General features: G+C 42.7%; 1 protein-coding gene across 1 annotated transcript; it reads left to right on the top strand.

The window, feature by feature from the left end:
• Positions 1-2,783: 2,783 nt before the first annotated feature.
• Positions 2,784-7,746, top strand: C8H2orf66 (chromosome 8 C2orf66 homolog; the record flags this gene model as incomplete). The annotated part of the gene is made up of 3 exons (XM_032354274.1): positions 2,784-2,990; positions 5,023-5,221; positions 7,467-7,746. Coding segments are annotated over 2 exons (387 nt in total), but the record flags the coding sequence as incomplete, so codon positions are not given.
• Between the last annotated feature and the right edge of the window lie 4,572 nt (positions 7,747-12,318).

Below are 12,318 nucleotides of genomic sequence, written 5' to 3'. Positions count from 1 at the left end.
GATGACGTAGTAAAAACGTCTCAAAACTCAAGTCCTAGGCCGAATTTTCTTCTCATTTTCTAATCTTTCCTGAGGTAATCTCACCCATTTACATGCTAACGATTCCCATATTTACATTTTCCCCCCAGATCTCCCCTCTGGGCTCCAGAACTGTGTATCCAACAAGGTACTCTCCACCCCGTGAAGATCTTAAAGGCCCGTCAAGCGCACGTCCAGAGTGGACCTCGTGATCTTCTTCCCTCCACGCCAGTGTTGGACATCTCAGCCGATGGCCCTGTCGTCCACTCCGCGGCATAATCCCGACACCCAGGGATTGTTCTCGAAATTCTCTTCCGCCCAGCTTGGCCTTTCATAGCATTCAGTCCGTCGCATTCAGACCTTCTAAATATCTCTCAGGTCCTCCCACGCTTTGCATCTGTGTTACCTTCCTCATCCCGTTTAGCATCTCCCTGCCTGGGTCACTGCAGTAGACACCTAACTGGTCTTCTACAACCCTCTTTCCTAGTTAATCGCTCCTCCTTACTGGAACCAGAACAGTATTTTAAAACTGCAAGTCCGATCACGCTGCTTGGATACGACAACCCTTCAGTCAGCATTGCTCGCAGCAGACAGATCATAATCTGACGACCTCTCCAGCCCCACGTCTCAGAGCAGACTCCCCTGCTCTTCCCGGCACAATAATCCATCTTCCGTGGCTCCGGTGTGCCATACTGCTTTCAGCCACAGAGTCTAGCGCAGCTGTTCACCTTGTTTGAAACTCTCGCCCTCTGTCTCCCTACGTTGCCTCGGTAACCCCTCCTCACCTAGCAGATGTAAGGTCACTTCTTCACAGAAGCCTTTCCTGACTCTTGAGACGGAATCAAAGCCCCCTCTTCTACCTCTCACAGCACCCAATTTCTCTTCATGGATATTCTCATCATTTGTATTTATACATTTTGTTGTATAATGATTTGATTTATCTCTGTCTTGCCCACTAATATATTAATTTAATGAAGGCAGGACCTATTATTCCTAACATTTTATCCTCAAAGCAGTGCCTGGCCCATAGTGGGCTCTCAGTAAAATTTTGTTCCCTGGGGGAGTCTGAGTGGTTCATTCGATGAAGCGTTTGACTCTTGATTTCAGCTCAGGTCATGCATGATCTCAGGGTCTTGAGATCAAGCCCCGCATTGGGCTCTGTGCTCAGCCCAGCGGGGAGTCTCCTTGAGATTCCCTCTCCCTCTGCCTCTCCCCCCACCCAAACTTCACACTCTTTCTCTCTCAAGTAAATAAATAAATATTTTTTAAAAGTTTGCTGCCTGAATGAAGAAAGGAATGAACAAATGTGGGTCATTGTGACTTGCCAGGGTCAATACGCAAGACAGACCACAGCCGGGTATTCTAATTTCTAGTCCAGATTACTAGCCTTGTCACAAAGACCTTGTCCTGGGTTGTTCTGAATTATTGCAACCGAAGCAACTTCACAACTCAAATCCCATTTCTCTACCCTACCATTTACTTTAGATGGCATTTATACAGCAAGAATGGGTTTGCAACTGTTCTTTTTTTCCAAGAAACACATGCTCTCGTTTTGCTCTACTTTGAAGGGTTTTTTTTTTTATGATAAACCATGCTGCTATTTAAAACCTGTAATGCTTTTTGAGATTCTCAGAAGAACTATAAGGTGTAGGTCACAAAGAACAATTTTATCTCTTGCAATAGAATTTCCTGTTCAAAAATGATGTTAATTTAAAAAGCTGGTATCTCCAAAGGAGCCTTCTATTAGGTGGGTAATCATCATCATATTGCCAGCTGCCGTGTATACCCTTCCCTTAAGAGTGAAAAAGTAAAAAGCCACTTTGCTGTGTAGAAGTGCCTTGTGTGTTTCATAAAAAACCACATAAAATGTTCAGAGGTTAGAGGAGTGGCCACTGTATTTATAAGACATATAAGTTCACTGTCACCCCTGAGGAAGCTTGAAGACGGGAATCTCAAGGGTCTTTGGTGCCAGGCATGAGAATGGAATCATTATTTTTCGATTGCTCCTGCTCACGTCATTGACTCCCACGTGCAGCCCGTCCGCTGGCTATAAGTAGCCGTGAATTGCTTTGCAGATTGTAAACAGGGTAGCCAACCAGGGCCAGCCAAAACCCAACTCCGGGTAAGTTTCTTCAGCCTTTCCTGCGCGTTTCATTTCCATTTCACGTGCTGGGGTGGGAAACAAGCTGTGGTTATGCCTGTGTGCTACGGCCTGTCCCAGACTTGTGTGTACAGTTTTTTCTCGGTTTAGGGTATATTTTTTCTTTTCCTTCTTCTCTTCCTCCTCCTCCTTCTTCATTTTTTCGCCACATTTAAAAATATTTCATATTTTTCTTTTCTTTCTTCTCTTCCTCCTCCTCCTTCTTCATTGTTCAAGACTACTATCTTAACACTTAAGTAATTCAAGGGTTTTTCTTTTTGCTTTTTAAGAATTGCGCTTTCTCTGGAGACAAAAAAGTGCCTTTTTTTTCCAAAGATGAAAAGGCATACTCAGACTTTCTAGGTTGTATCATAACTGCTTTGCTTATCACTGTATAATATTCCCATCATCATGGACGCCTTTGAGGTAATCAATTGAACTGGGGGGGGGGCTCTTCATCTGCAAATCAACGTAGAAAAAAAAGAGGGCTGCAAAATTCAGGGGAACAAATATACTATTTCTTCCTTCTTGTCTCTCTTCAAAAATAGTTTCTCTTTCTCTTCTCCACTTTTGCCCTTTCTCTCTCCTCCCCTCCCTTCTTTTACCTTCCTCTTCCCCCTCCTCCTCCTTTTTCGTTTCTTTCTCTTTCTGTCTTCTCTCTCTAACCACTGACATCTCCCCGGTCCTTCCTTCTTCTCAGCTGCATTCCATCATGCCCAAAGCCTTCCTGCTGCTGTGCGTTGCCCTGGTGCTACTTGGGCTTGTGCATGGAGCCACGCTGAGAAACAGAGAGAAATGGAAGTCACTCAACAACCCCAGAAACCGAGATCTGGTGAGAGCATGCACTGGGACCTGCTGGGCTACAGGGTGAAACTGGCAGGTCTTTGGACGTATGGGTGCTGCAGTCTGCTGGAGCGCAGTGGAGAGGGGGCTGCCACGTGCCAAGACGAGTCCTTAACAGGACTGGTCAAGGGCTTTGCTAGCCTAGTGGCTGGTACCCTATTGTTCCTTTGGCCAATTTACATCTGTTTCTGTAAGGAGAAACAAATTTGTATTTAGAGATGATTTTATACTCATACAGCACATTACATTTGTAAATGATCTCACATACGCATTGACCTTATAGCCTGGATTTCTCATAGATATACAAAATCAAGAACATAGCAGGGAACTGATTTTTGCACAGTTCAGATTGAACTGATGATAAAACAGAGTCTCACATGACCAACACATGCAAAGCTCAATTGGAAAAACTGAAAATTGATCTGCATTATTATCGATTTACCAGGCATTATTTTCTTTCTTTTTTTGAAGATTTATTTTTAGGTAATCTCTACATCCACTGTGGGGCTTGAACCCACAACCCCAAGACCAAGTGTTGGACTTTCCACTAACTGAGCCAGCCAGGAACCCCCCTTCCCCACATTATTTTCAATAAAAGTTATCTAGGAAAAAGAATTACAAACACTAGCAAAAATTCTCTTTTAAAAATATGCCAAATATGGGCCCCTGGATGGCTCAGTGGGTTAAAGCCCCTGCCTTCGGCTCTGGTCAAGATCTCAGAGTCCTGGGATCGAGCCCCCTGTCGGGCTCTCTGCTCAGCAGGGAGCCTGCTTCCCCCTCTCCTGTCTGCTGCTCTGCCTACTTGTGATCTCTCTCTCTCTGTCAAATAAATAAATAAAATCTTTAAAAAAAAATGCCAAATACAATAAACATGCTAACCTTACTATTTCAAAATACAGTTTCCATAAGGAAATGGATGTGAAATATGACAGTGTAAGGTTAAAACAACCAAGTAGCCCGTTGCAACCTTCTATGTATGCATTTCCTAAAGGAAAGCTGGCAAATGCACATCTTACAGTTCACGTCTTACCGTTCTAGCATAGGAAACAATGCCTGGGATCTCACGTTCAGTCAGAGAGGAGGCACGGAGCGCTGATCACAGTGAAATTGGGTTTAACCCCTGACTTAAGTGTTTCAGACGTGGTTTACAATCAACCCTCTAACTATGATGGTGTTAAAAAAAATGATATTCCTCTCTCAATCTATACCAAGAATGTTGAATTATCTTGTTTAGCATTGAAATGTCAGAAAGAAGGCCGGTAAAGGACCGTGGAGGGTGATGTAGGAAAGAATGTCAGGGTTTGAAGCTGACAGCCAAGAATTCTTGATATGTTTTTGGTGCAAAAAGGTGATTTTATTAAAGCAGGGGGACACGACCCGTGGGCAGAAAGAGCTGCATCGGGGTCATGAGGAGTGGCCCATTATATACTTTCAAGGTGGGAGGCGGGTAGGGACAGCCTCAGTCTCTAAGACACTTTGTAAGCAGGATTTCCAGGATCCTGAGAGGGCTAGCTATTACTGGGAAAAGGTCATTTATTACTGTCCAACACAGCCTGAGTCGTGAGACCCTTCAGATGTGTATGGGTGGGTCATATACCTGGGGGATGATTGCCAAGAGGTATCCCGGGGGGTAGAGGTAAAGGAAGTTTCCAAAGGAGTTCTCAGATGTTAAAGTAAACTTACAGAATTATGGGCGTTGGGCTAAGATTGCCTTTTGCCCTTAGCAGAATATCAACATCGAGGCAGTTGAGTCCCTAGAGGAATGTCCCTCTGCCTGTTTCAAGGACTTGTCAGTGGGCTGTAAGTAGTAAGGAAATTTAATAATTTTTCTTCTGCCTTTGATTTCCACATCAGAGGGGAAAGAGGAGAAGTAGCCAAAGTGTATTTCCATTTCCGGGTTTCCACCTCCTGTCTCCTAGATTAGCCCTCAAGTCCATTCACAGAGGGGAAAAATATCTGTCTCTGAGTATTTTTGATGTTTCGTTTACATATGGCACTGAACACTTTCTTTCTCTCTTCAGTTTTTCAGAACCCTTCAGGCATATTTTAAGGGAAGAGGTCTTGATCTTGGGAGGTTTCCAAACACTTTCTCCATGAATGGGAATCCTAGACCTCTCTCTTTCCAATCAGAACTTCTTGCTTCTGCATTTGCAGATTATGAAGAGCAGAAAAACTCCTTTCCTAATTACGTCAAAGGCTGAGTGTTTCCGCTGAACACAAGTAAGTTATCCCTTTATCCCTAGAATCTGTCCAATTATACAACTCAGTCAAAAAGAGGAAAGTATTTATTTAGAAAATGATTTTTATTTTCTCAAAGAAATACGTTCTCAGTTCTGATGATAATCATCATTATTAATATTTGGATTTGGTTCATGTATTTCATGGTCTGGTTTTAAAAATGAATAATAGTTCAGGTGCCTGGGTGACTTGGTTAGATGTCTCTTGATCTCAGCTCAGGTCTTGATCTCAGGGTCATGAGTTTAAGCCTCATGTTGGGACTTAAAAAAAAGAGGGGAGCCTGGGTGGCTCAGGGGCCTGAGCTTCTGCCTTCGACTTGGGTCATAATCCTAGGGTCCTGGGATCAAGCCCCGCATTGGGCTCTGTGCTTAGCAGGGAGCCTACTTCCCCCTCTCTCTCTGCCTGCCTCTCTGCCTACTTGTGATCTCTGTCTGTCAAATAAATAAATAAAATCTTTTTAAAAATGTAAAAAAATACAAAAAATTTTTTTAAAAAAAGAAAGAAATGACAGCTTATGATTTTTTAAGCACAGTTTTCTGGGAAGAGCTATATTGAAAGAATTATCACTTTTTTTTCTTTAAAGGAATCTCTATGCTTGACATAGGACTTGAACTCACATCCCTGATGTTAAGAGTTACCTGCTCTACCAAATGAGCCAGACAGGCTTCCCTTGAATTATCACTCTAAATATAGTGGAATACTATACACTTTTACCTAACCTTTTCTAAAACCAGATCATAAGTTATGTGGGAAATCACATATAAAGTAAAATGTCAAACAATGCAGTTGGATTTAATAGAAAAGTTTAAAAAAATGGTTCTTCTTAGAAAAAAGTAATAAACATGTATTTGAAATTGTACTTCCTCACCCAGGGTTGGGGGAGTAAAATACTAGTAAAGATGGCATTTTCCTCATAGAAAAAAAACCCAGAAATTTATTTATGGTTAAGATTTGAGTTTTGATGTTCATATTACCTTAGCATTCCTATCAAATAAATATTTACCATTTACAAAAACCCAGGTATGGTGCATTCCAAGTAAATACGTTGTGATTCGAGTCTATTAGCTTTTCGTTTGACTGAATAAAAAAGGGAATTAAATCATAATTAAAATCTACTCCCAGGGGCTCCTGGGTGGCTCAGTCAGTTAAGCCTCTGCCTTCAGCTGAGGTCATGAGCCCAGGGTCCTGGGTTCGAGCCCCGCATCAGGCTCCCTGCTCAGCTTCTCTCCCCCTCCCTCTGCTGCTCCCCCTGCTTGTGCTCTCTTGCTCTCTTTCTTGAATAAATAAATAAATACATCTTTAAAAAATTAAAAAATAAATAAAATCTATTCCCATTCTTCCAAAAGGTAGAGATGAAATTGTAGGGAAGCATACCATGTTGTACTTTATTGTGCACGTGAAAGGGTTTTGATTATTATTTCTTTTTTAAATGTGATGCTTTTTTAAAATAATGATTGCTATTCTAACAGGAAAATGCAATTTACCATGTGGCATATGCACTCGACAGCTCCCACAATGAGAAATTAATCAGAATAAACAGGAGGATGTTAATGAAGGGTTCCCTTGGTTATTATCCCCACTGAGGCCCTAGGCTATTAGACACTAAAACAGAACAGTTGTTAATACCGCAGTGCCTGCTTCAGCATGAGACAGAATTGCGTACGAGTTGGTTGGAAGCCTTGGTTTCTTCATTTATAAATTGCAGAAACTGATCTCTAACTCAAAGAAAGTGTCAGAGAAAGTATCAAATAAATAATATCATGTGAGCACAGAATGGGGTAATGTTTAAGGGCAGGAAACAGAGAAAGCACCCAGTTGGTAGCATCGTAATGTAATAGGAATTGTTGAATTTTGCGAGAGAAGCTAAGCTTCTATTTGGAGAATAGTTCATAATTACATGTGCTCTCGTCCTAACATCTCCAATTAGGAAAGAAATACAGGGGCGCCTGGCTAGCTCCGTAGGTTGAGCAGCTGACTCTTGGTTTTGGCTCAGATCTCAGGGGCATGGGATCAAGCCCCAGGCTGGGCTCTGCACTCAGCAAAGAGTCTCTTTATGTCTCCCTCTGACCCTCCCACTGCACTCTGTCTCTCTCTCTCTCTCAAATAAATAAATCTTTAAAAAAAGAGAAAGAAAGAAAAAGGAAAAGAAAGAAAAGCAAGAAGGTCATTGTATTGCTTGCATAATCTTCACTTTCTATTTCGTGATAACAGTTTCTTGTTCTTTCAGGTGTCTGGCAATTTAAAAACTACAGATGAAGCTTCTCATTAGAAAAATTCAATCGTGATCATGGCTAAACCTTTTCCCCCCTCCACTCATTTGTCAATTAATAGTGATTTTATTCTACATTTCCAGATTTACATATAAATAGATTGACCTTTGGGACATATGTGACTTATGTGCATATTTTTGGAGTCTTTTTTTCTGTTCTGTGAACCACAAACTCCGATGTAGAGCTCTTATTTGTAAGAGTTAGAAGAACACCGCAGGCAGAAGAGATGGTGATCTTCTAAATTACATTTCTTTTAAGCTTCTCTTTAAAACATGTATGCGAATTACCTTTTATCAATAAATTATCTGAAAGGGACTCTGCTCATTTTTACTATAGTTCATTCTATGTAATGGAGATTTGGACTTAAAATCTTTTTCCTGAAAACAAGATGCATTCCCACTTTCAGCATAATGGAGATCTGGGCTTAAAATCTGTCTTTTTCCTGAAAAGAAGATGCATCCCCACTTTCAGCCTACGTTATTGAGAGACCTCCCAGTTTGATACCAAGGAAGAAGAAGTGATAAATATCCACAGGTCAGCGGAAATGGAGAGGAAAAACACTTGGGATTCTAAGAGTTGCTAGGGTCTCCAGGAGATACTACCCACCACCATATTCAGAGCCAGACACTGTGCTACACGAATATCCTAGCCACACTCCAGCTCTAGTTTTTCTCCACACACATCCTTAAGAAGGGAGAGTAGAAATGGGTGGAATCCCCTTCATTTACAACCAATCCTCTCTCCCTACCAATGCAGGCTGAATCACTCTGCTTCTCATACTTTCATTTGGGATAGCTACTTTTCTTGTATGATTATGTAGAGCTGCATCATTTTCTCTGTGATTCCTACAAAAAGAGCATTGTACTACATGGCAAACATTGGCGTCCTAGTAACATTAGTCTGTATATTCCACAATAGTCTTCTGGAGATTTTCGTGGCTCATTGATACTCAATATCAATAATAAAATATTTATGCAAAAATAGATTTCTGCATCTGGTTTAATTTGTCCTGTTTTTAAGATTTTATTTCTTCACTGAGGGAGAGAGAGAGAGAGAGAGAAAGAGTGCACACCAGGAGGAGGGCAAACCAGAAGGAGGGAAAAGTTAACTCCCTCTGACCAGGAGCCCAGTGCAGGGCATGATCCCAGGACCCCAGGATGTGACCTGAGGTAAAGGCAGACTCTTAATCGACTGAGCCACCCAGGCGCCCCTAATTTGTTCTGTTTTAAGTAGCCGTATATGTGCCTGTTTTCCCTGGACTGTTGTGATGTCTTTGTGAGCAGAGATCATACCCAAGCCATTTTTATTTCTCTAGGACCTAGCACAGTGCCGTGCACATAGCAATAGATTTGTCTTGAGGGATGCCTGAATGGCTCCATCGGTTAAGCGGCTGCCTTCAGCTCAGGTCATGATTCTAGTGTCCTGGGATCCACTCTTGCATTGGCCTCCTTGCTCTGCGGGGAGCCTGCTTCTCCCTCTGCCTGCTCTGCCTGCTGTATACACAGACTCAGGGCAGGAGCACACAGTCTTCTGCTGGAAAACTCACTGTTGTAAGGCAGCTGTTGATGGAAGGCCTGACTCCGTCCTGACCAGAGTTTCTGGATGGTGGTACTGTTGGCTGTTGGGGAAGGACAAGTCTCCACTTGTATGACCGTTTAGCACACCCGGTCCTCAGACACTGTATATCAGTCATTTCCCCCACACCTGCCCTATCATTCTGAAAACCCAAACTTCCCTACACCCATTGCTAGAAGTCCACTGCAGAAGTGATTTTCTTCTGAGCTGAGAGCCGTTGCTAGGAAAACAGCAGAAGTGTCACGTTTCCTCCAACGAAAATTAATGTTTTGCACGTGATCCAGGTTCCCAAGAAGCCCATGGTGATTCTTTACATAGGTCTCTGACAGCCTCTCAACCATGACTCTGTTCCTCTTTGAGGAGTACTCCATTCTCTGGACATGTCCAGTTGTCCCTTATCCCAGATCTAGGGGAGTCAAGAACCAGGGCGTGAAGTTCTGCTCTACGTGTAAGTCACACACTATCCTTCTACAGTTTCACAGATGCTGTCAGACATGTAAGTCTCTTGGGCTGAGCAAGAGACTTTTTTACTCGTGGCGCTGCAGACAGCATGATTTTACATCCATGATGGCTCTCCTTATCCCCCAAGTACCACAGAAGCCACACAGAGGCATGTTCAAGTATATTGCACTTGTGCCACAGCTGAGGAAGCCCAAACTTTGAAAATCCCATTCTTACAAGGGGCTACTAGCAACATGCCCAAACTTTGCCCCAAGAGAAACATTATATTTATGGTACTGGTAACATAACAAATCTGTCCTCTGCCCCAGAGAAAGATAATTTCTCTGTCTTTCAAGGTTGATTACTCTACAGACATCTTTGACAATATAGCCCAGATTGAACATTGTCGCAAGCTTTTGCAGAATAGTGAGAGAATTATGGAAAAATTGTCTCTCCAAAAGGGTCACACCCCATTCTGTTTCCTTCCCTTGACGAGGAGAAAGGATGAAGTCAGCTTCTCCCTGTGTACTCTTAATTCTATTGTCCTGGCACAAATTCCATGTTCTTTCTACAGACATTTCATTTGATTCCCAAAAGCAGTCAGAATGTCTGAAAGGTTTCTTCTGACTATTTTCATTACTTCTGGAACAATTTCACTTCATCTCAAGGTAATGAAGATGCCTCTGACTCACCAGGGGAGAAATCACTTACCAGGAAATGGAGAAAAGAAAAACAGAAAGATTACAATTTTATAAGATGTGTTGCTAGAGTCTGAGTTGTAACTCTCACGTCCACAAGTTGTTCCATGTTTAAAACCAAATTCAACTTGAGAATAAATTTTAAGGATCTTATTGGCTTTATTCAGTGAACCATGAATTGAACATCATCTAAAAAATAGGAGCTCCAAAGAGCTGTACACAGTGAAAGACTTTTTTAGCTAGAAGAAGGTGGGGGCAAGAAAGTTACCAGCAAAGAGTGGAATGTTTGTGGCAAGATCACCTCCCCTTAGGGATAGCAGAGGTCTATCATGCAGTGAGGTCACCTTGCTAGTGCTGACCAGGTAATTACAGATGGACTGGCTTAAGATTCCACTCCTGAGAAGGGTTCAAACTGTAACTAAGTTAGGTATTAAGTCTTGGTTTTGTGATGTGGTTTAGCACCAGTGATTCCATTTTGGATCTGTTGTCTCTTTGTCAACAGCATAAAAGCTATTTTTCCACCCCTGCTCCCTGCTCTCTATTCTCTCCAATGTGAATCTACAGACTCACAGTTGTTATTCCATGTTCCAGGGAACTAACAATGAGACAGGTTGGTCTAAGCCATCTGGGTCTTAGTAGAGAGTTCTTATGAGGTGAACATCTTTCCTGCCCTCCATTCCCTTCTTTTCCCCCAGGAGAGTTAGAACCAGATCCTTGACTTCCTCTTGGATGCAGTTCCATGACTGCCTGAAGGAATTTAGGAGAGAATTTCCCCGTAAATGATTTCTGTTGAGAACCTTATCCAACCTACCCTACAAGCCTCCATATTTTACACCCAGGCAGAGTCCTGAGGATTCTTCATCATGAGAAAGGGGGTGACATCTAGCTGTGAAGTATTTTTCTCTCAACTGGAAGTCTTGGGGTCGTGGTTCTCATCCTGCCATCCTACTGTTTCTTATCCTCATCCAGATTGTAACAAAGAGGTACTAATGGGTAAGTGACAGGCTCCTTGTAACTTGTCTTTAATTATGTCAACATGCATTCCCCATACCTCAACGCTCTTGCCCATTTCCAACACACCTTCAGTTCCATCCAATTTAATTCGTAAGTGTGTTTTGAGCACAGATTACTAGAGTTCACAAAGATGCATCGGGTAGTACTGTTCTCAAGATGCTGACAGTGTGTCTAGCAGAGAAATCGTTAGGATACAAGGTAAAATACAGATCACAGGAGAGTTCAGCAAGTGAAGAACAGTTCCATGGAGGGAAGGCCATGTGCCATATTAATTCCGCACAGGGGATTTGGGGTCACATAGACCCCGGTTCGCATCCTGGCTCTGCTACTTATTAGACGTAAGACTTTGGCTTTGAGAATAGCAGCATCTCAAGGATTACTTTTTTAAGGATTACTTTGGGCCAGGCGTCTAATAATCTGCATAAACCAGCGCCCGTCCTGGAGTCAACGAGCAAGAGCGGATGGTAAGGACAGCAAGCGTTTGATTCCTTCTAAAAGTTTGCTAAGAAAAGAGGAAAGCTTGGGTCGGACTGATGGGTGGGACAAGGAGTCCTGATAAACTTGCATACGGACTGGGAGGGAAGGACCCCCGAGCAAGGGGAGGGTTTGAGGATCCAGGAAGACGGAGCCGCTGGTGCCGCTGGTGGAGGTCAGAGCCGGAGGGACTTTCGCCTTCTGTGGCAGGAGACACAGGAAAGTGAAACAGGCATGTGGCTGTGCAGACGGTAACAGTAGGAAAATAATCGCTACAGCAAAGTTCAAATTAATTTAAGGAACAAGCATTCAGAATTAGAAGTAGGAATCCTAATGAAGAATTAAGGGAAACGATCTAGATTAAGGAAAATTTCTTTAAGCACTTTTTTTTTCCTCCTTTCCTTTCCTTTTTTTGTTTCTTTGTTTGTTGTTGTTGTTATTGTTGATTTGTTTTTTGTTTTTTAAAAACTCCCCAATCCTCTTAAATAAAAGAGGCCCAAGCCCGCGCAGCAGCCAAGGTCCCGGGCACGGGGGCTCCGCCCGGAAGCCCCCGCTCCCGCCGCCCGGAAGGAAGCCGGACCAGATGCTTCCGCGGAACCAGAGCGCA

The sequence above is a fragment of the Mustela erminea genome, chromosome 8 (assembly GCF_009829155.1).
Source record: "Mustela erminea isolate mMusErm1 chromosome 8, mMusErm1.Pri, whole genome shotgun sequence".
Classification (NCBI taxonomy): domain Eukaryota; kingdom Metazoa; phylum Chordata; class Mammalia; order Carnivora; family Mustelidae; genus Mustela; species Mustela erminea.
This window is presented reverse-complemented; position numbering and strand designations above follow the sequence as displayed.